Genomic DNA, 25,438 nt, shown 5'->3' on the forward strand with positions numbered 1-25,438 from the left:
TGCTAAATAATACAAATTATGGATACAATATAATAGAAGGAAACATTCCACGTGGGAAAAATTTTATATAAGAACAAAGATGAGGTGACTTACCGAACGAAAGCGCTGGCAGGTCGATAGACACACAAACATACGCACAAAATTCAAGCTTTCGCAACAAACTGTTGCCTCATCAGGAAAGAGGGAAGGAGAGGAGAAGACGAAAGGAAGTGGGTTTTAAGGGAGAGGGTAAGGAGTCATTCCAATCCCGGGAGCGGAAAGACTTACCTTAGGGGGAAAAAAGGACAGGTATACACTCGCACACACGCACATATCCATCCACACACACAGACACAAGCAGACATATTTAAAGGCAAAGAGTTTGGGCAGAGATGTCAGTCGAGGCAGAAGTGTAGAGGCAATGAAGTTGTTGAAAGACAGGTGAGGTATGGGTGGCGGCAACTTGAAATTAGCGGAGATTGAGGCCTGGCGGATGACGAGAAGAGAGGATATACTGAAGGGCAAGTTCCCATCTCCGGAGTTCGGATAGGTTGGTGTTGGTGGGACGTATCCAGATAACCCGGACGGTGTAACACTGTGCCAAGATGTGCTGGCTGTGCACCAAGGCATGTTTGGCCACAGGGTGATCCTCATTACCAACAAACACTGTCTGCCTGTGTCCATTCATGCGAATGGACAGTTTGTTGCTGGTCATTCCCACATAGAATGCATCACAGTGTAGGCAGGTCAGTTGATAAATCACGTGGGTGCTTTCACACGTGGCTCTGCCTTTGATCGTGTACACCTTCCGGGTTACAGGACTGGAGTAGGTGGTGGTGGGAGGGTGCATGGGACAGGTTTTGCATCGGGGGCGGTTACAAGGATAGGAGCCAGAGGGTAGGGAAGGTGGTTTGGGGATTTCATAGGGATGAACTAACAGGTTACGAAGGTTAGGTGGATGGCGGAAAGACACTCTTGGCGGAGTGGGGAGGATTTCATGAAGGATGGATCTCATTTCAGGGCAGGATTTGAGGAAGTCGTATCCCTGCTGGAGAGCCACATTCAGAGTCTTGTCCAATCCCGGAAAGTATCCTGTCACAAGTGGGGCACTTTTGTGGTTCTTCTGTGGGGGATTCTGGGTTTGAGGGGACGAGGAAGTGGCTCTGGTTATTTGCTTCTGTACCAGGTCGGGAGGGTAGTTGCGGGATGCGAAAGCTGTTTTCAGGTTGTTGGTGTAATGATTCAGGGATTCCGGACTGGAGCAGATTCGTTTGTCTGCTTGTGTCTGTATGTGTGGATGGATATGTGCGTGTGTGCGAGTGTATACCTGTCCTTTTTTCCCCCTAAGGTAAGTCTTTCCGCTCCCGGGATTGGAATGATTCCTTACCCTCTCCCTTAAAACCCACTTCCTTTCGTCTTCCCCTCTCCTTCCCTCTTTCCTGATGAGGCAACAGTTTGTTGCGAAAGCTTGAATTTTGTGTGTATGTTTGTGTTTGTTTGTGTGTCTATCGACCTGCCAGCGCTTTCGTTCGGTAAGTCACCTCATCTTTGTTTTTATATAAAATTTTTCCCACGTGGAATGTTTCCTTCTATTATATTGATATCATTAATTTGAATCCAACAATTACGTTTGTTATTGTCACTGTTGCATTTCGAAATCTTTTCTGTCGTCTTATTTTCCTCTTTCTGTTTTTGCCAGTAGTTTCACTTTGTATTCACCTTCTCCTTTTTACCGTAATCTGCTATACTATTTTATCCCGCACATATATATACCAAATAATACGTAACCCACTTCCAAACCATAACCAAAAAAATTTTTTTTGCCACTTTCAGCACTACCGCCGCTATAACATCCACCGTTTCTAGTTCACAAACATCTCCTTTCACCTTTTAAACAACCATTTCGGCCAGTTCTAATAACTTTCGCTTTATTTCCATTTCCGTTTTTCCCACATCACTTATAATTTTTAGCCGCTCCCCACAGGTTTTAACGTCATTATTTCTTCGTCAGACAATTGGTAGCCTCATTTTCATAATCTGCCACCACAATACCACTCCTTTTAATATACTACACGCAGTTTTTTCGAAATTTTCCCGAATTTCTCCGTCCTTTAACGTGTTTTGGCGGCAACACAACCACCTAACCTTTATGCACATCGTTGTCTACCAACCCAAGTCCAACATAGCCCAGCTGTAACCAACACCTTTTCGCCTTTTTTCATTCCAGATCTCCAGTTACTTTCCGGTTCACCTTTATCTCTCCCCATATATTTTTATTTTCATTTTCATTTCACCTCATGTTACACTTTCCACCTTCTAATACCATGTCACCCTCACAACACTTTCCACCTTCTAATACCATGTCACCCTCACAACACCCCCACAACGACCCCATTAAGTTTTATTTACATTCCCTCCGCAAACATGCCTTCGCCCTAGCCAGATTACGCTCCCATATTCTATTTTCTCAGACTTGTCTGACATTTGGCATCACCCCCAAAGGCCTCACACTTAAAGTTCCCATCTCTGGCTGCAACCCTTCCTTCCATCAGTCCCTGTACCAGTTCCAAACTGAACATTCCATTGCCCTCACCCACCTAATCCTTCACCTACACATCAACTCAGCCAATGAACACACCCGTCAACTCCTATCCTTAATAAAAGTCCTTAATCTTTCCTCTCCCACATCCACACTGGCTGTTCAGAGCATCCTCCTACAGGCCAACCGTAAATTAGAACAGCATGCCACCCTCCACCTCAAAAAACTATCCAATCTCCTGGTTTCGCACCTCCGGAAAGGCAACTCACTCACCCTTCACAACCTTTCCAGCAAACCTCAACCTCCTCTCATTGCACACAAACCCAGTCTCTCCCATCTACTCAATCTCCCACTTCCAGCTCCACTCCCTCCAAAACCTCAAAATTCCGATCAACACAATCTGGAACCACAACACCCTAATTCAGTAGTTAACCTTTCCTCCAAACCTCTCTCCCAATCCGAAACCTCTGTCCTATCCAAAGGCCTCACCTTCAGCCCCACTCCCAGATTCAACCAAACAGCCCTCGTCAAAGATTTACTGTCCTACACTCGTACTCTCTGCTGGAAGTATCACTTTGCCACGAAGAAAAATGATCCTAATCCTACTCCTAATGATCCGACTCCTCAAGACACCATCCAAATTGAACCCTGCCTGGAACAGTTCCGTCCTCCGTCACAGCGGGACCCACCTCCTCTTCCTCAAAATCACCCTCTCCAAACCTTCCAGGAATTTCTGACTTCCAGCCTTGCATCTCAATCCTTCTTAAAAAACCTTAATCCTACACCCAACATCACCACTGCTGAAGCCCAGGCTATCCGTGATCTGAAGGCTGACCGATCCATCGTCATTCTACCGGCGGACGAGGGTTCCACGACCGTGGTACTTGAGCGTCGGGAGTATGTGGCTGAGGGACTGCGTCAGCTTTCAGACAACACCACATACAAAGTTTGCCAAGGTAACCCCATTCCCGATGTCCAGGCAGAGCTTCAAGGAATCCTCAGAACCTTAGGCCCCCTGCAAAACCTTTCACCTCACTCCATCAACCTCCTGACCCCACCGACACCCCGCACCCCTACCTTCTACCTTCTTCCTAAAATCCACAAACCCATTCATCCCGGCCGCCCCATTGCAGCTGGTTACCAAGCCCCCACAGAACGTATCTCTGCCTACGTAGATCAACACCTTCAACCCATTACATGCAGTCTCCCATCCTTCATCAAAGACACCAACCACTTCCTTGAACGCCTGGAATCCTTACCCAATCTGTTACCCCCGGAAACCATCCTTGTAACCATTGATGCCACGTCCTTATACACAAATATTCCGCACGTCCAGGGCCTCGCTGCGATGGAGCATTTCCTTTCACGCCGATCACCTGCCACCCTACCTAAAACCTCTTTCCTCATTACCTTAGCCAGCTTCATCCTGACCCACAACTTCTTCACTTTTGAAGGCCAGACATACCAACAATTAAAGGGAACAGCCATGGGTACCAGGATGGCCCCCTCATACGCCAACCTATTCATGGGTCGCTTAGAGGAAGCCTTCTTGGTTACCCAAGTCTGCCAACCCAAAGTTTGGTACAGATTTATTGATGACATCTTCATGATCTGGACTCACAGTGAAGAAGAACTCCAGAATTTCCTCTCCAACCTCAACTCCTTTGGTTCCATCAGATTCACCTGGTCCTACTCCAAATCCCATGCCACTTTCCTTGACGTTGACCTCCACCTGTCCAATGGCCAACTTCACACGTCCGTCCACATCAAACCCACCAACAAGCAACAGTACCTCCATTATGACAGCTGCCACCCATTCCACATCAAACGGTCCCTTCCCTACAGCCTAGGTCTTCGTGGCAAACGAATCTGCTCCAGTCCGGAATCCCTGAATCATTACACCAACAACCTGAAAACAGCTTTCGCATCCCGCAACTACCCTCCCGACCTGGTACAGAAGCAAATAACCAGAGCCACTTCCTCGTCCCCTCAAACCCAGAATCCCTCACAGAAGAACCACAAAAGTGCCCCACTTGTGACAGGATACTTTCCGGGACTGGACAAGACTCTGAATGTGGCTCTCCAGCAGGAATACGACTTCCTCAAATCCTGCCCTGAAATGAGATCCATCCTTCATGAAATCCTCCCCACTCCGCCAAGAGTGTCTTTCCGCCATCCACCTAACCTTCGTAACCTGTTAGTTCATCCCTATGAAATCCCCAAACCACCTTCCCTACCCTCTGGCTCCTATCCTTGTAACCGCCCCCGATGCAAAACCTGTCCCATGCACCCTCCCACCACCACCTACTCCAGTCCTGTAACCCGGAAGGTGTACACGATCAAAGGCAGAGCCGTGTGTGAAAGCACCCACGTGATTTATCAACTGACCTGCCTACACTGTGATGCATTCTATGTGGGAATGACCAGCAACAAACTGTCCATTCGCATGAATGGACACAGGCAGACAGTGTTTGTTGGTAATGAGGATCACCCTGTGGCCAAACATGCCTTGGTGCACAGCCAGCACATCTTGGCACAGTGTTACACCGTCCGGGTTATCTGGATACGTCCCACCGACACCAACCTATCCGAACTCCGGAGATGGGAACTTGCCCTTCAGTATATCCTCTCTTCTCGTCATCCGCCAGGCCTCAATCTCCGCTAATTTCAAGTTGCCGCCACCCATACCTCACCTGTCTTTCAACAACTTCTTTGCCTCTACACTTCTGCCTCGACTGACATCTCTGCCCAAACTCTTTGCCTTTAAATATGTCTGCTTGTGTCTGTATGTGTGGATGGATATGTGCGTGTGTGCGAGTGTATACCTGTCCTTTTTTCCCCCTAAGGTAAGTCTTTCCGCTCCCGGGATTGGAATGACTCCTTACCCTCTCCCTTAAAACCCACTTCCTTTCGTCTTCCCCTCTCCTTCCCTCTTTCCTGATGAGGCAACAGTTTGTTGCGAAAGCTTGAATTTTGTGCGTATGTTTGTGTTTGTTTGTGTGTCTATCAACCTGCCAGCGCTTTCGTTCGGTAAGTCACCTCATCTTTGTTTTTATATAAAATTATGGATACAATATTACTGGAACATACCAACACAAAATCACACATTTGCTATACATGGATGATCTAAAACTACTTGCAGCAACAAATCAACAACTCATCCAATTACTAAAGATAACAGAAGTATTCAGCAATGATATAAATATGGCTTTTGGAACAGACAAATGTAAGAAAAATAGCATAGTCAAGGGAAAACACACTAAACAAGAAGATTACATATTGGATAACCACAGCGACTGCATAGAAGTGATGGAAAAAACAGATACCTATAAATATCTAGGATACAGACAAAAAATAGGAATAGATAATACAAATATTAAAGAAGAACTAAAAGAAAAATATAGACAAAGACTAACAAAAATACTGAAAACAGAATTGACAGCAAGAAACAAGATAAAAGCTATAAATACTTATGCTATACCAATATTGACCTACTCATTTGGAGTAGTGAAATGGAGTAACACAGACCTAGAAGCACTCAATACACTTACACGATCACAATACATCACATACATTCAGCAACAGAAAGATTCACATTAAGCAGAAAGGAAGGAGGAAGGGGATTTATTGATATAAAAAACCTACATTATGGACAGGTAGACAATTTAAGAAAATTCTTTCTAGAACGAGCAGAAACTAGCAAAATACACAAAGCAATCACTCATATAAATACATCGGCTACACCACTGCAATTCGCAGAGGTTTTTTTCCCTTGGCTCTTGCTTTGGCACTTTTTTTTCCTCTGCCCTTCAAACCGCTACCCTTCGTCAGATTTCGACCAATCTATCTCCAGATGAGCGCGTATTAATGGTTAATCCTAACCAGACGTACGCAGACATCGCAGTACCCACATCCTGCGACACCTCACTTTAGTGAATACTAACCCTTATGCAGAGATGGCAGTAGACCTTTTGTGTTGGCCATCATGCCGGTGTGGGCGTGGAGGGGCTCCACCTCTTATTAAAAAAACTGCAATTTCATAACCACTTCTACAACCCTTTAGATCACATAACATCAACAGATACGAAGAAAGTAAATTGGAAAAAGAAAACACTACATGGAAAGCACCCGTATCATCTAACACAGCCACATATCGACAAGACGCATCCAACACATGGCTAAGAAAAGGCAATATATACAGTGAGACGGAAGGATTCATGATTGCAATACTGGATCAAACAATAAACACCAGATATTACAGCAAGTATATTATTAAAGATCCCAATACCACAACAGATAAATGCAGACTTTGCAAACAACAAATAGAAACAATAGATCACATCACAAGCGGATGTACAATACTAGCAAATACAGAATACCCCAGAAGACATGACAATGTAGCAAAAATAATACATCAACAGCTTGCCTTACAACATAAACTTATAAAACAACACGTTCCCACATACAAGTATGCACCACAAAATGTACTGGAGAATGATGAATACAAATTATACTGTAACAGAACCATTATAACAGATAAAACAACACCACATAACAAACCTGACATCATACTCACCAATAAAAAGAAGAAATTAACACAACTAATTGAAATATCCATACCCAATACAACAAATTTACAAAACAAAACAGGAGAAAAAATTGAAAAATACATCCAATTGGCTGAGGAAGTCAAGGACATGTGGCATCAGGATAAAGTTGACATTATACCAATTATACTATCAACTACAGGAGTCATACCACACAATATCCACCAGTACATCAATGCAATACAGCTACATCCAAACTTATATATACAACTACAGAAATCCGTAATTATTGATACATGTTCAACTACCCGAAAGTTCCTAAATGCAATATAACATATACCGTTCAGTTAAAAGGAAGTCACGCTTGATCAAGGTCCGCGTCACTTTCCATTTTTGACCAGACATAACGTCTGAGAAAAGAAAGGAATAATAATAAAAATAAAAGAGAATACATAATTTGTAATCCCCACAACAAGAGATATCCAGATGAAATACTTCCTTTTGCTTGGACTTCAAAGGTCTTTCTTTTTTTTCTAAAATAGCCTTTCATCTTTTATTCTTTTGGTGATCTTCAAATTTCCAGCAAATGATTAGTTTCTGTTGAGGTATGGCAGCATTTTCTTGCCAGTGAAAGATTGCTTCTCTGGTTTGTGGTGTTCCTCAACATTTTGTTTTAATTGACCCAGCCAGTTTAACAGTTCGAAAATCTGCGGAACGGTACTTTTGAAGCTGTAGCATATAAGCCCTGATAAGTATTTTGCAGAGCCCTTTTATGTGTATTCATAGCTGTGTAACCTATATTTGACAACACGAGGAACTGGTGTGGTATTTGCAGCAGAGGTAATAGAACTAAAATTAACTTTATCCACACATTTCAGAAAGATTCTCTGCATGGTGGCTGATGGTGGGAGTAGCTGAGTCAATAGAAATCAAATGACATTGACCAGTATACAGTATATTTCTTTCTGATTGCTGTGAAAGGTAGCTAGCAGACAATTTTATGTTTAGGGTGACTATGTCTACAAAAGCAGAAGTGATACACGGAATTAACAATCACTGAAACACAGTGTGTAATTGAATTATTTGTTGACATGTTGCATACTGTGCTAGATGCTGTGCAGTACGTAACCTGAACTGGATACAATTAGCTATGAAGTAGCATTTATTACTTAACTTCAGATTTTCTCGTTTTGAGCCTAAATTCACATCTGCATTCACATTTATCACAAATGTAAATTTTTTCCTCTTCATGAACATGTCCCAATTATCAAACTATTTAAGAACACTATATTTTCTGCAACACCGACCACTGGTACTTATATGTTACTTATAACTTTATCAAAGAGGGAAATTTGAAATTCAGGAGTTGGCCTTTTTTTACATGCCATCCAGTGGAAACCGAGAATGTTTTCATTGTCGGGAAGTATGATGGAGTTACCAGCTGATAGTAATCAGTGTGCATATTTGTATGTTTTTCTCAGGTGCAACAGAAAAAATTTAAGTCACTACATAATTTGAAGAAATCTGATCAAAATTAAAACTAATAGAATTAAAACAAATAGCATAAATGATTTCAGGTTATAAATTGAGTGGCCAGAACATGAAGAGAAATGTCCAATTTGGAGATGTGACACATATGATGGTCAAATGTTGTGGCTAGAGTGTAAATGCAATATCTGAGAATTCTGTTATGGTTGGGTGTATAGTGTACATAACAGCATGTCATGAGTTAACTGATTTTGAATGTAAGATAACAATGATCGCAATAAAAAGAGGATATAAAATGCAGACAAGCGATAACAAGAAAAACTTTTCTGAAAATGTGAGGTATGTTAAACTTCTATGTAAATTAAGTATTACGAAGTCTTATCTGAAAGTATTTGTCTGGCTTGTAGCCTTAACTGGGAGTAAAAGATGGATGATACACAGTGTTGATAGATTTGCGAGAAGCATTTGACACAGTGCCCCAATACAAGCTGCTGATGAAGTTCTGAACATATGGTTTACGTTTCCATACATGTGAGTGGCCCGAATACTTCTTCAGTAATAGAACCCAGTATGTTGTCGTCAACTTCAGGTGTTCATCAGAAAGAAAAGTATCATCAGGATTGCCCCAGGGATGTTTGATAGAATCAGTCATATTATCTATATTCACAAATGATCTGGCAGACAGGGTAAGCTACAATTTGTCTGTTTGCTGATGGTGATGTGTTGTATATGGATGTGTTATTATCCAGTGACTGTGGTGGGATAGGGGATGAGTTAAACAAGTTAAACAGAATTTTTAATTGGTATGATGAACAGTAGCTTGCTGTAAATGTAAAAAAGAAATGTAAGTTAATGCGAATGAGTAGGGATAAGAATCGTGTGATGTTCAAATACACCATCAGTTGTCTGCTGCTTGACACAGTCACATTGATTAAATATCTAAGTGTAATGTATCAGAGCAATATGAAATGTAACGAGCAAGTCAGACTGGTAGTATGGGAGAACTTTGAGGGACATTAGCTCATCAGTGATGCAACAAAGAAGTAATATACAGTTAGTATAAATACAATGGCAGTGCATAATGCACTGATGTCTTGTGTACCTGTTATCATAGAGTTTTTTTCTTTTCCTTTTTTTTCATGTGCCTTTGATCCATTCAGTGAAGATTTCACCATGGATGTGAAACATGTCAAGATTATCATCATGTAGATTACTCGATAAATGCTATGATGGTGCAAATAACACAGTAAATTATTGTCTTCACTCTTCAAAAGTGACAAATTTAGATCAGTTTAAAAGAGAGAGTTGTTTTCATACTACGGGGCACTCAGTTCAGGTATACATTAAAAATACTTATACACACTACACAGTTTCTGTAAATGAAAGTAACATGATCAAAATTAAATACTTGCACTAACATTGACAAATTGTCATCTTCACACTTCAGTAGTGATACGTTCAAAACAGTTTCGTTAGCTATAGTTCTTGTCAAACTATTGGGCAATGATTTCTGCAATACGTGTATATTAAAAATACATATCTTCACTACACAATGACTGAAAATGTTCCAATCTACATGAAATACTTGTATTAACATTTGACAGTCACAGAACTGTTTAGCTGTATCTTATCTTAGGTGAACTCTCTTTCAAAAATTCCTCGAAAGAGTGAGTCCGCAGAAACTAGTATGACTTTGTTTTGAAAAGGAATTCAGGATTTTGTAAGTTTTTAAACTATGGGGGGGGATAAGGTTGAACATTTTTGCACCAGTGTACTTAGCACTTCCACCCACCAGGTACAGATTTTATGATTGGTAGTGTATGTCATTATTATGGCTAGTGCCATGCATGTCAACTGCTGAGTTGTTTTTTGAGAATGGGACACTTTATACAGGGTGTTACAAAAAGGTATGGCCAAACTTTCAGGAAACATTCCTCACACACAAATAAAGAAAAGATGTTATGTGGACATGTGTCCGGAAACGCTTAATTTCCATGTTCGAGCTCATTTTAGTGTCGTCAGTATGTACTGTACTTCCTCGATTCACTGCCATGATTTCATACGGGATACTCTACCTGTGCTGCTAGAACATGTGCCTTTACAAGTACGACACAACATGTGGTTCATGCACGATGGAGCTCCTGCACATTTCATTCGAAGTGTTCGTACGCTTCTCAACAACAGATTCGGTGAACGATGGATTGGTAGAGGCGGACCAATTCCATGGCCTCCACGTTCACCTGACCTCAACCCTCTTGGCTTTCATTTATGGGAGCATTTAAAAGCTCGTCTACGCAACCCCGGTACCAAATGTAGAGACTCTTCGTGCTTGTATTGTGGATGGCTGTGAAACAATACGCCATTCTCCAGGGCTGAATCAGCGCATCTGGGATTCCATGCGACGGAGGGTGGATGCATGTATCCTCGCTAATGGAGGACATTTTGAACATTTCCTGTAACAAAGTGTTTGAAGTCACGCTGGTACGTTCTGTTGCTGTGTGTTTCCATTCCATAATTAATGTGATTTGAAGAGAAGTAATAAAATGAGCTCTAACATGGAAAGTAAGTGTTTCCAGACACATGTTCACATGACATATTTTCTTTCTTTGTGTGTGAGGAATGTTTCCTGAAAGTTTGGCCATACCTTTTTGTAACACCTGGTATAAAAAAATGCATGTTGGAGGAAAAAATATGTTGAGTAGCAGTAGTAAGTATTCCATGTGCTGTTTTTTCTGTTGAATTATGTTGCTTCCATTATTTGGTACAGCAATTTGAAAACTGTGACTAAAGTGATTTGGTTTTGTTACAGGAAATAATGAGTGCAGATGGAGAAGACTTCATCTGGGATCCTGAAGAAGATGTATCGGTATGTTTCTTGGCTCTTTAAGTTTGCAAAATAAAGTAGTATTTAGTTTTCATCCCTTTCTTTTAGGAAGAAGGAAAGAACTAACATAAATAAGCCAGCTTAGTATACCAAAGTTCAGAGACTACAGAGTTGTAGGGATAGATTGAAGGAGCACTGAAGCTCATATTTAGTCAGAGGATATTGGTAATTACTTTCCAATAAAGACTGCCTTAGATGTTTGTGCTACAGTAAATCTGTGGCAGTATAGTGCGCAATTCATTGCTGTTGTAGTGAGCTTTGGAACTATTGTTTCTCATACCACCCTCATCACAATCCTCTTCATAATTTTAATCTGTCCATATTTGCTAGTGCAGAATGAAGATTTCTGGAATCTGCTGGCTAATCAAAGTATCACTGAAACATAGTTTTGAACAGCATACATCAGTAATTAGTGTTTTGACTGTTTAAATCATTGATTCATTCATTCATTTGCACAATGTTCTAAAACTTGCATCATGAAGGAGAGCCTTACAGATGTAGAAAAATTCAAGGTATAAATTAACAGGGATAGGGCATAATATACCAACAACCAGTTATAGTAATGTACTTATATTGATAATAATGGGAATTACTAATAGATTAACATAGTAATTACTAATCGATTAATATAATAAGAAAAAATATCTGCTTTTAAGTATTATTACTCATAAGGAAACATCACCAACACGGCATCACATTTTAAAGAGAAAAAAGCCTGCTTGCAAGATATCTGCCCCAGCATTTGATGTTGTTGTTGTTGTGGTCTTCAGTCCTGAGACTGGTTTGATGCAGCTCTCCATGCTACTCTATCCTGTGCAAGCTTTTTCATCTCCCAGTACCTACTGCAACCTACATCCTTCTGAATCTGCTTAGTGTATTCATCTCTTGGTCTCCCTCTACGATTTTTACCCTCCACGCTGCCCTCCAATACTAAATTGGTGATCCCTTGATGCCTCAGAACATGTCCTACCAACCGATCCCTTCTTCTGGTCAAGTTGTGCCACAAACTTCTCTTCTCCCCAATCCTATTCAATACTTCCTCATTAGTTATGTGATCTACCCATCTAATCTTCAGCATTCTTCTGTAGCACCACATTTCGAAAGCTTCTATTCTCTTCTTGTCCAAACTATTTATCGTCCATGTTTCACTTCCATACATGGCTACACTGCATACGAATACTTTCAGAAATGACTTCCTGACACTTAAATCAATACTGGATGTTAACAAATTTCTCTTCTTCAGAAACGCTTTCCTTGCCATTGCCAGTCTACATTTTATATCCTCTCTACTTCGACCATCATCAGTTATTTTGCTCCCCAAATAGCAAAACTCCTTTACTACTTTAAGTGTCTCATTTCCTAATCTAATTCCCTCAGCATCACCCGACTTAATTAGACTACATTCCATTATCCTTGTTTTGCTTTTGTTGATGTTCATCTTATATCCTCCTTTCAAGACACTGTCCATTCCATTCAACTGCTCTTGCAAGTCCTTTGCTGTCTCTGACAGAATTACAATGTCATCGGCGAACCTCAAAGTTTTTATTTCTTCTCCATGAATTTTAATACCTACTCCGAATTTTTCTTTTGTTTCCTTTACTGCTTGCTCAATATACAGATTGAACAACATCGGGGAGAGGCTACAACCCTGTCTTACTCCCTTCCCAACCACTGCTTCCCTTTCATGTCCCTCGACTCTTATAACTGCCATCTGGTTTCTGTACAAATTGTAAATAGCCTTTCGCTCCCTGTATTTTACCCCTGCCACCTTTAGAATGTGAAAGAGAGTATTCCAGTCAACATTGTCAAAAGCTTTCTCTAAGTCTACAAATGCTAGAAACGTAGGTTTGCCTTTCCTTAATCTTTCTTCTAAGATAAGTCGTAAGGTCAGTATTGCCTCACGTGTTCCAGTGTTTCTACGGAATCCAAACTGATCTTCCCCGAGGTTGGCTTCTACTAGTTTTTCCATTCATCTGTAAAGAATTCGTGTTAGTATTTTGCAGCTGTGACTTATTAAGCTGATAGTTCGGTAATTTTCACATCTGTCAACACCTGCTTTCTTTGGGATTGGAATTATTATATTCTTCTTGAAGTCTGAGGGTATTTCACCTGTTTCATACATCTTGCTCACCAGATGGTAGAGTTTTGTCAGGACTGGCTCTCCCACGGCCGTCAGTAGTTCCAATGGAATATTGTCTACTCCGGGGGCCTTGTTTCGACTCAGGTCCTTCAGTGCTCTGTCAAACTCTTCACGCAGTATCATATCTCCCATTTCGTCTTCATCTACATCCTCTTCCATTTCCATAATATTGTCCTCAAGTACATCGCCCTTGTATAGACCCTCTATATACTCCTTCCACCTTTCTGCTTTCCCTTCTTTGCTTAGAACTGGGTTTCCATCTGTGCTCTTGATATTCATACAAGTTGTTCTCTTATCTCCAAAGGTCTCTTTAATTTTCCTGTAGGCGGTATCTATCTTACCCCTAGGGAGATAGGCCTCTACATCCTTACATTTGTCCTCTAGCCATCCCTGCTTAGCCATTTTGCACTTCCTGTCGATCTCATTTTTGAGACGTTTGTATTCCTTTTTGCCTGTTTCACTTCCTGCATTTTTATATTTTCTCCTTTCATCAATTAAATTCAATATTTCTTCTGTTACCCAAAGATTTCTACTAGCCCTCGTCTTTTTACCTACTTGATCCTCTGCTGCCTTCACTACTTCATCCCTCAAAGCTACCCATTCTTCTTCTACTGTATTTCTTTCCCCCATTCCTGTCAATTGCTCCCTTATGCTCTCCCTGAATCTCTGTACAACCTCTGGTTCTTTTAGTTTATCCAGGTCCCATCTCCTTAAATTCCCACCTTTTTGCAGTTTCTTCAGTTTTAATCTACAGGTCATAACCAATAGATTGTTCCGATCCGTAGAACGCCAGTTTTCTTTCTCCTGATAACGACATCCTCTTGAGTAGTCCCCGCCCGGAGATCCGAATGGGGGACTATTTTACCTCCGGAATATTTTACCCAAGAGGACGCCATCATCATGTAATCATACAGTAAAACTGCATGCCCTTGGGAAAAATTATGGCTGTAGTTTCCCCTTGCTTTCAGCCGTTCGCAGTACCAGCACAGCAAGCCCGTTTTGGTTATTGTTACAAGGCCAGATCAGTCAATCATCCAGACTGTTGCCCTTGCAACTACTGAAAAGGCTGCTGCCCCTCTTCAGGAACCACACGTTTGTCTGGCCTCTCAACAGATACCCCTCCGTTGTGGTTGCACCTACGGTACGGCTATCTGTATCGCTGAGGCACGCAAGCCTCCCCACCAACGGCAAGGTCCATGGTGGGCATTTGATACCTCACAGAATTTTGGGCCATGATTCTAATAGTACACAGTTATGATCTTTTGAAAGATCAGCTTTTAATGTTTAATCCACACCAGTAGTTCATTACTCATTCTGCCCCACTGCAACCATTTAATGTCTGAGCACAAAGTACTATACAGTATACTAAGTGGTTTGTGGATTACTCTTTCGATATTGGCAACTACATTGTTCATTGTGTCAAAGTGCATAATTTCTAACCTGTAGCTTTGCCTTGAACATTTTTATGTTGCATTATTTTCTTTGTATTAGAAAGGTGGCACTATTAAAAGTAAAGTACATTTGCAGGACATGCATTCTTCTTCAGTGTGATTGGCATAATTAAATTGTAGGTAAAAAACCATTAATTTCACTTCACAATAATTCTTCAGTTGCTTAGGTTTACTCATTTTGATCTTGAGGAATGTACATAGCTGCAGAATATCGATAAGAGAATACTATTAAAATAATATTGAACATATATGTCATTGAGGTTTTCATATTAAGAGGGCAAATCAAATGTAAATGGGATTTTTATTCCTGGGCATTGACAGTTGGTAGAATCAGGAATGCTCACAATGTCAGAGCAACAGGTGCACACCTCCCCTGCACAATGCACAGTTATAAAATTTCTTTCTCATGAAGGAGTTCAAGCTACGGAAATTTCCCAGAGATTGACTGCACAGTTCGACGATCATTGTCAGTGACGTGTGTGTTTACCTGGCATAAAAAGTTCAAGGAAGGGCGACAATGTGTGGGCAATTAGCATCACAATTGCCATCCTCAGACCACCATTACAGACAAAAACATTCGTGCAATTTGAGACATTCTTGAAGGTGATCAACGGACGATAGTATCAGAAATCGCAGTACAGGTCAGAATAAGTTATGGGAGCTGCCAAACAATCATCACAAATGACCTACAGTTTCGTAAAGTGTATTCCAGGTTGTTCTTGTTCCCTCACCTTTTGGCCAAAAACCAGGAAGTTGAGACATTTGGGGGTCTGTCAGGTGTTTACAGAAGGGTTTGTGAAAGAAGATGGACCATTTTTGAGTCTTTTCGTCACCTGCAATGAAATGTGGATCCACCACTACACTTCCAAATCCAAAGAAGCTAGTAAGGAGTGGCAGAGGAAAAGGGAGGCAACCCAAGTGAAAGCCAAGACTTGACTCTCAGCGTATAAGGTTCTTTCAGCTGTTTTCTTTGATTGGCAGAGCATTTTGCTCATTGATTGTTTTGCATAAGCAACACACAATCAGTGCTGCATACTACTTCAAGGTGTTGGAGAAGGTGCCGCAGAAGGTGAGATCAACCGATTCGCCAGATCGTCCTCTGCTACGAAAATGCCAGATCTAACAGTTTCCAAACTACAAGAAATGCACTGGACTCAGCTTGATCATCCTCCTTATAGCCCTGTAATTTCCATTTGTTTGGACAGCTTAAAGAAGTTTTAGTAGGGCAATGATTTGAAGATGATGAGGGCGTGGAGGAATTTGTGCGCAGTTGGCTTCTGATGCAACCAGCTTTATTCTACAATGCTGTGATAAAAAATGTTCCTTCTTGCTGGGAAAAATGTACTTCTAAAGCAGGAAACTATATTTCCTGCTATACAGTAGAGCGTTGATTATCCAAATGTCGGTCAACCGAACGACCGCTTAACCGAACTGTGTACTCACTCGCATCTGTTACTCTCCCACCCTACCGTCCATCATCCCCCTCACTCCCAAACCAAGTTTCCCACAGTAGTCGCCGCACTGGGCCACAGCTGGCGGAACATTGCTTCTAATGGGGCCTTCACAAGGCGCTGTTGACCGGCCAAGCCTCCAGTCGCTGTGTTTCAACAATCAGCACATTTCTGTCGGCTTGGCACTGGCAGTGGAAGTAGCGGCAGTATCAAAGCTGTTCACAGCGCCAGCTGCGAGTTGAGGCGTGCCACTCTGCGCAGTTTGAAGGATTGCGCGCCCCCCAAGAAGAGCTTCTCACGGTGCAGACAGTCACCTTCTGTTCTCTGTTACTACCACTTGCGTGCTGCTGCGTGAAGAAGTGAACTTGACGATACAAAATGCTTAAACGTAAACGTGTTGTCCTTTCTATGAGGGACAAGTACGAGATTATTAAAAGGTTAGAAGAAGGTGAATCTGCAACCACTTTATCCAATGAGTACAGGGTGTGCCACATACTATATATTCCTACTGAAGTTGCCTTTGTATGTTACTTTGTAATACTAAAAGAGATGCCTGTTTTTATGAATAAATTTACTGTACAGTACTTCTTTTTGGCAAATAAACATGTACAGTTCTATTATCGCCGGCCGGAGTGGCCGTGCGGTTCTAGGCGCTACAGTCTGGAACCGAGCGACCGCTATGGTCGCAGATTCAAATCCTGCCTCGGGCAGGGATGTTTGTGATGTCCTTAGGTTAGTTAGGTTTAATTAGTTCTAAGTTCTAGGCGACTGATGACCTGAGAAGTTAAGTTGCATAGTGCTCAGAGCCATTTGAACCATTTGTTCGATTATCCGAACAAACCAGTTTTCCGAACACCCATGTCCCCCAATTACTTCAGATAATCGACGCTCTACTGTATTTTCAATTTTTAAATAAAATTCCTTTTATATTTGATTCAACCTCATACATACTCATGTTATTTAAACAATAGAAAACCAGAATGGAATGTAGTAATATTATGAAAAGGATAATTCCTACTCACCATATAGCGGAGATGTTGATTAGCTGATAGGCACAACCTAAGCCAGAGTGTGAACAGCAGCGCATGATGGTGGGAGAACAGTGAGGATAAGGGGGAGGCTGGGGTGGGGAGGAGAGGGATAGCAGGGTAGGGATGGGGGTTGTAAAACACTGCTTGTGGGATCGTACAGTGACGAGGCGGAGAGAAGGTAGGGCAGCTACGTGCAGTTGGGAGGTTAGCCGAAGGGAGGGGGAAAAGGGGGGGGGAGAGTGGAAAAGGACAGATTTAAAAAGACTGATGGTGTGTTGGTGGAATAGAGAGCTATGTAGTGCTGGAATGGGAATGGGGAAGGGCCTAGTTGGGTAAAGACAATGACTAACGAAGTTTGAGGCCAGTAGGGTTATGAGAATGTAGGATATACTGCAGGGAGAGTGCCCAAGCGCGCAGTTCAGAAAAGCTGGTGTCGGTGGGAAGCATCCAGATGGTACAGCCTGTGAAGCAGTCATTGAAGTGAAGAATGCCGTGTTGGGCAGTGTTCTCAGCAACAGTGCTGTCTAGCTGCTTCTTGGCCACAGTATTTGGTGGCCATTCATGCAGACAGACGGCTTGTTGATTGTCATGCCCATGCAGACTGCATCATGGTGGTTATAGTCAGCTTGTAGATCATGACTGGCTTCACTGGTAGTCCTGCCTTTGATGAGATATGTGACATTTGTGACTGGACTTAAGTAGGAGGTAGTGATGGGGGATTTATGGGACAGATCTTGCATTTAGGTATGTTACAGCGATATGAGCAATGAAACAAGGGGTTGGAAGCAGGTGTTGTGTATGGTTGGACAAGGATATTGTGTAGGTTCAATGGGCAGTGAAATATCACTGTGGGAAGGGTGGAAAAGATAGTGGGTAGGATATTTCTCATTTCAGGGCACGGCGAGAGGTAGTCGAAACTCTGGCTAAGAATGTAATTCAGTTGCTACAGTCTGGGTGGTACTGAGTCAAGATGGGAATGCTCTTCTGTGGCCAGACAGTGGGACTTTGGGTAGTCATGGTTGGTGATTGGCAAGGTAAAGCATGGAGGTATGTTTTTGTACAGGGTCGGATGGGTAATTATGGTCTGTGAAGTCCTCAGTGAGACCATCGGTATATTTCGAGAGGGTCCGCTCATCACTGCAGCTGCGATGGCCACAGTGGCTAGGCTGTATGGAAGGGACTTCTTAGTATGGAACAGGTGGCAGCTGTGAAAGTGAAGGTATTGCTGGTGGTCGGTAGGTTTGACATGGACGGAGGTACTCAAAGATGGCTACATCAGTACCTCCGTCCATGTCAAACCTACCGACCACCAGCAATACCTTCACTTTCACAGCTGCCACCTGTTCCATACTAAGAAGTCCCTTCCATACAGCCTAGCCACTGTGGCCGTCGCAGCTGCAGTGACGAGCGGACCCTCTCGAAATATACCGATGGTCTCACTGAGGACTTCACAGACCATAATTACCCATCCGACCCTGTACAAAAACATAGGTGGCTGTAGTGGGGCAGAGGGAGTGACAAACAACCAGTGCACACAAAAATTTAAAAGCTGTACTTTCAGAAGCTCATAACTGGGTACTATCAAAATTACAGCCCAGTGACTGACTGTCTGTCTGGCATTAAACTCGTAACCCAGACACTACAGAAAAGAAAAGTTGCTACAAAATGGGTTTCTCGTCATCTGAAAGAAGAGCAAAAACCAAATCGCAAGAGAATTGCCCAACAATTGCTTCAGCACTACAAGACAGAGAAGATCAGTTTTTAAACACAACTGTTGCCATAGATGAAATATAGTTTGGGACATCAAGCACAAAGGGATGCAGTAACTGTAATGTCATTGGTTTGAATGTCATAAGAGGAACTTTTTACCATTATTGTATGTCCATATTTATTAACAGATAGAAATGTTTATTAATAAGTATTGAATCATATTTTTTTAAAATAGAAATAACATCTTTCTATTTTCATTTATCAATCGCACGAAAATAAATGAAACTTTGATAGACATGCGAAATGCCTTATTGTGTAATGAAATGGCTATACAGATTAATAATACTGTTCTCTATAAATAAGAAAGTATTTTAATTTCTATTTGATATTTCACGTTTTTGTATTAAATTTTCATGCAGTTATTAATAAGACCAAAAATGCTATTTTTGTTCAAAAGTTGTGATATGAGGTGTATTAATTAAATTTTTCATTTGTTAATAAATATGGGATTTGAGTAAACGTTAAGAAATATCTAATAACAATATTTGAACCACTGACTTCCAGGTTACCAGACTTTTACTTATTGATACCAACATTGCAGAACACTGCTTGCATTACATCATCACTATCAAAGTGAAGTCCTCAAAGGTGTTCTTTAAGTTTTGGAAACAAATAAAAATTGGATGGGACCAAGTTGGGACTGTTTGGAGGATGACTGACGAAAGTGAACCCGAGGTGTCAGATTGTTGCAGATATTGCAGTGCTCGTGTGTGGTCTTGGTGTTATTGTGCTTAAGGAGAGGGTGCTCCACACATGGACGAACTCTTTGAATTCGAAATTTGATTATAGCATGCTGTTCTCTACATACTGGCATAGTTGCATTACACGGTGCCATGTTACATGCTACAATACAGATCACTCTTGCGACAGTGGGCTGCAAATAAGTAGACGTGAAGAATAAAGATGAAGACTGTTAATAACTTCTATTTTATTTAAAACAGAAGAGTTTTCACTTAAGAAATTTGGAGCCATTACTTTTCGGCACATCCTTGTTATATATTCTTCTCCGAGTCTGAGGATATTTGGTCTGTTTTGTAGATTTAGCACACCAGATGAAATAGTCTTGTCACGGCTGTCTCTATGACGTATCTCGATAGTCCTGAGGGAATCTCATCTGCACCAGGGTCTTTATTTTTGTTTAAGCTTTACTCCTTAAATTATTCAATTAGTATTAAAAATATCTGTAATACAGCCCTCGACAAGATGTCTCTGAACGATACGTGTCACATTTCAGCCACCCCACCAATCCCCTACGTCATCCTCCGGCAGCGGCATGTCCTACGGTTGCGGCTGCTGCGGGCAGCAGTTTGCGCACCTGCGCCAACTGATGGAGCACATGGCGCAGCACGCGCCGCCGCACAGCCAGGCGGGGGCGGTCGCCGTCTCCGTGTCGCACCAGCTCTCGCAGGCCACCACCTCCGAGCAGCCGCGCTACACCGTCACGCAGCCGGTGCAGCCGCCCCCGCTGTCTGCACTGCCTGTCGCCAGGCCAGTGATACCGCGGCCCGCTGCCACCGTCGTCCCACCCCAGGAGTTCGGGTAAGTACTCACTCTGCCTCTAATGTAACGTAACTGTGATGTACAGACAGTAGCAGAGCCAAGGTGGGGAAGGTGTAGGCACATTTATTTGGTCCAAGCCTTGTTGACACAAATTTATTATTTAACAATAATTGGTTATACATCCAAGTTAATACAATTAACAGTTTAAAAGGAAATTTTAGCAATATTTTTTTTTAACGTTCTCTAGAAGAACATCCAGCCCCACTCTGAAACATTACATAAAGGTACTGTTAGTAAAGGGTATATTATATCATACAATAGTGCAACATGTACAAATATTAACAATTACACCAGAAAAATATTGAACTTGTGATTTGTACTACATGTAAATCAAACCTTAAAAAAATCTAATTTGGCAAGAGTGCAATAAATTCCCTACTGCCTACACAAATGTCACTTATTTTTCTCTCATTAACATCAGTTCACCTTTCATGACAAATACACAAAATTTCTAAATTATTTTATATCAGTTAAGTAAGCTACAAGACAGAAATAACATTAACGACTGGTGACATGAGTAAACACTGTCAAGTTTTCAATTTCACGACGGTTGTGTTATCTAGCAAATTTTCATTTAAATACTTGCCCCATGTGTTCCAAAATCAATTCTGTCAGTCTCGAGAAGAAACACAACTTAATACACAAATTTGACAATATCAAGAAATAGATGGGTTTATCCCAAGCAATATTAGTAGAATTAAGAAATTTGCATTTTAAATGCACTAATTTTAACAAAATCTAATGTAATAATAATTTGGACAGAACTTTCATAAAATGATCGATGATAGTGGATACCGTGCCATACACTATGAAACAAATTAAGAATTGTTCACAGTAGACACCTGGCACATGATGATATTCTGAAGTATTTCAAATCACAAAATGTTGGCTACAACTACCAACCACATAATAAAGTAATGATCATTAAATATAATAAAAGTATATAAAAATTTCGGCCTTAGCCAGGTGATGAGAACCACACCAATGCAGTTTCCTGTTACACTCGAGTGCAAGGCCCAACAAACAACAGCTGGTCATGAAGAATCACGCTAAGCAAGCAAGCATTCCATCCTCCCCACATGCTCACAAACAGCCACACTCATCGCAGTCCTTAATTGGTAGGCACCAGTTGACTCCCCACCGCTTCCGTCCTGTCCCATCTCCCGACCGAGCCGTCCTCCAAAACTCTTGTTTCGCGCACCAGCACCAACAGCGCTTAGCGATCACGCCCCCTATCGCTGCGGCGAAAACAAGTGAAATAATGTCGCGGGTAAATCAAATCAGCTGAGCTATGACACGGCTCACTAACATTTATTGGATCTGCTGATGACATGCATTGAATGGATTAAGTTAAATTTGTATCACAAGCACGGAAAATTACTCATATGTTTAATAACAAGCACTTAATAGATTCTAATTTTACACATCAATATTATAGGCATATATCAACATTTAGCTCCCAGCTACTCCTCTATCTAGTCATTGCTCCAACTTGGACATTTATTGTAGTTTGGTACCTTCCAATACCCTTGTTATTGAAGGCAGTGGCTTGTGCTTTCCGCCAATCCTGTACGCTGGTCTGCAGCTAGCTCTCTGTGCTAAAATGCTGTTCTCTTAGCCAGCTGTTTGTGTGAGCAGAGATGAAAATCAGAGGGAGCTGAGTCTGGGCTGCACAGTGGGTGACCAAACACTTTCCATCGAAAACGTTGCAGGTATGCCATTGTTGCACCTGCAGTGTTCGGCTGAGCACAATTGGTGGGCATATTAGAGACTCTGTGCAGCACATTTGTGCAAAGCTTTGTCAGATTTTCACAGTGGTTTAAACTCACACCCAATTGGAGGTAGAAAAAGAAAAGCCTCATATATGTCTGTATGGTTGTGAGAGTTTCTTTTTCTCTGTTTTAAGAACATATTTTGTGGTTTATGTACGCTACATATCATTTTGTACACCATATTAAACTGTAATTTGTCTTATGCTGTAGTCCATCATTTGTTCTCCTCCTTCCTCTGCTTCTTCTGTTATGGCTTCTGTAGGCCCCTTCATGGACTGTGTTTTCCTCTCCTTTGCAAAACACTCGTTCGACCTATACTTGAATATTGCTCATCAGTCTTGGATCCGTACTAGGTACGACTGACAGAGGAAATAGAGAAGATCCAAAAGGGAGCAACATGTTTCGTTACAGGTTCATTTAGCAAGTGTGAAAGCGTCACAGAGATGCTCAGCCAACTACAGTGGCAGACACTGCAAGAGATGTGTACTGCGTCACACTGTGGTTTACTGTTAAAGTTCCGGGAGCGTACGTTCCTTAAAGACTTAATCAGTATATTACTCTCTCCTATGTATATCTTGCGGAAAGACCATGAAGGTAAAATTAAAGAGATTCGAGTCCACACAGAGGCTTACCAGCAATTGTTGCTAGTGGGAATTCTTGTGGCGTACAGATGTAGATGTAGACGCAGATGATTCAAACTTTATGACTACCTCTAGTAAATATCTCAACACCTGATGCGAGGCCTTTCTCTTATTGTCATCTCTTGCCTGCTCCACAGCTGACACTCTATCTTCTACTTTATCCTCCCGTCATCAATCTCTGGCATAATGCTCAAAGTGAATTTCCTTCTCCAATATTCCTTTCTTTCCACCTTAATCTCCAGTCTCGAATAATCCTTCCAGAGTTAAACACCCCACGTGGTTCCTGTCATTCCTCTTGTCCTCCCAGTTGAACCCCATATGCTCTGCAGCATTCTATCCATATTCATCCAGATTTCATCTCCGGCAGACTTTGCCCTTGCCCATATATACTATATAAGCAGTTTTGTATTGAAAGAAGTAAGAGAGTTTTTTTTGAAGATCTTCTTATTGCTTATTTCTGTCAAGTGTTGGGGCACCAGGGTTATCTGGTGTAGGTAGTTGGGCTTCCAAGTCACGGACAGCTCGAAGGCAGTTTAATCCTTCATTTATTTCTCAGTAACGTATTACAGAAGACTCGTGCCTGCACAAGACAGGCGACGAGTTGTGGGCGACAAATCGTGGTGCATGACATGTGGATGAGACCTAACCAGCAGTCACAGCTCCCAACACGGATCGATGGTGGGGCGACCTTGTGAGGCAGACATTCGTGGGCTGTCGTGCTTCACTTAGGTCAGCTGTTGGTGAAGCAGCTGGGCCTGGCTAGGTTGTAGGCAAGGCAGGCTGGCAGCACAGTAAATCTGGCTGGGCAGGCCTGAGTTTCGACCCACGGTCCGTTGGTGCTGCATCTGGATCTCCAACCAGACAGTCCTCTCAGGATGGCATTTGTACAGTGCCAACCTCACAGCGGAAGCCCACACTGCAGTAGAGGCTGAATCCCCAACTAACCCATTGATGCCCCAATGGCTAGTATTTACTATAACACTCAATAGTTTCAGTAACCCTAATAATAGTTCTGGAAAGCACAGACAGGGATGCTGTGGCCATCTGTGCTAGGTTTCTCAGTTGAGGATCTGTGGTCTGAACAGCCCATTTGAGGTGGTCTCACAGATTCTCGATGGGATTAAATCGCGGGAGTTTGGTGGCTGGAAGAGTACGGTAAACTTGTCCTGGTCCTCTATAAACCGTGCACATATACGGTGAACTGTGTAACATGTTGCAGTGTCGTGCTGGTTGATGCCGTTATACTGAGAAAAAACACACTACATATAGGAATGAAAACAATCAATTATTGACAAAATTATTTAATTCTATGAAATAACACTGCATATAGGGATGGACATGTCCACATGAATAGATGCATACTTATAATGATCCATTGTACCTCTCAGAATGAAGAAATAACCCAGAGACTGTCACAAAAACATTCCCCAAACCATAACACTCCCTCCTCTCGGCCAAACCCTTATGCCTATTGTTGCAGTGCCATATACACCAACATCCACCTGTCTAATGGAGCATAAAAAGTGATTCATCTGAAAAGTCCACCTGTCAGCAGTCAGTGGGCATCCGGTATTGGTGTGCAAATTCCAGCCTTCATCGCCGATGAATGGCAGTCATCTTGGGTGCGTGAACCAGGCACCTGTGCAGAGTCCCATACACAGTAACGTTTGCTGAACGGTCATTAAGGAGACACTGGTGGTCTCTTGGTTCATCTGGCAATCAGTCCCTCAACAGGTGCATGTCTACGTTTACACATCTCTGCAGCATTTGTTCACCTCTGTCAATGGCCTGTGGTGCACCACAACTGCCTCAGCACCAGTTTTGGGTAGCACCATTTTGCTGTGCATGGTATACTTTAACCTTGGCAGCATATGAACAGTTTACAAACTTAGCCATATTGCAGATGCTTCCATACTTGTCTCATAAACCTGGACGTCTGATAAATCTCACTATTTCTTCATTACAACTACTGCACTATTTTCCGTGTCACCCTGACCCGCTTTATATACCATCCACTGCTCGTGCTGCCACCTACCATCCGTGAGCAGTTGTTGTATGTTCACGTTGATCATAGCCAACGGTCACATGAATGTAAATGAACAGTGTAATACCAGAGCTACATTTGAATCAACAAAGTAATAGTACAACATTGGTAAACATGTCATGTTTGTGTGTTTGTTTTCAT

At 41.9% G+C, this 25,438-nt stretch overlaps 1 protein-coding gene across 2 annotated transcripts in view; it reads left to right on the forward strand.

Moving 5' to 3' along the window:
• The window catches only part of LOC124717240 (zinc finger and SCAN domain-containing protein 22-like), an 84,150-nt gene that overhangs the window by 20,787 nt on the left and 37,925 nt on the right, over positions 1-25,438 (forward strand). For both annotated transcript variants that reach the window (XM_047244043.1, XM_047244042.1), the window contains exons 4-5: positions 11,363-11,419; positions 20,515-20,819. In XM_047244043.1, coding sequence (XP_047099999.1) covers positions 11,363-11,419; positions 20,515-20,819 — 362 coding nt within the window. The remainder of the gene's footprint in view (positions 1-11,362; positions 11,420-20,514; positions 20,820-25,438) is intronic.

The sequence above is a fragment of the Schistocerca piceifrons genome, chromosome 9, assembly GCF_021461385.2.
Source record: "Schistocerca piceifrons isolate TAMUIC-IGC-003096 chromosome 9, iqSchPice1.1, whole genome shotgun sequence".
Taxonomy (NCBI): Eukaryota; Metazoa; Arthropoda; class Insecta; order Orthoptera; family Acrididae; genus Schistocerca; species Schistocerca piceifrons.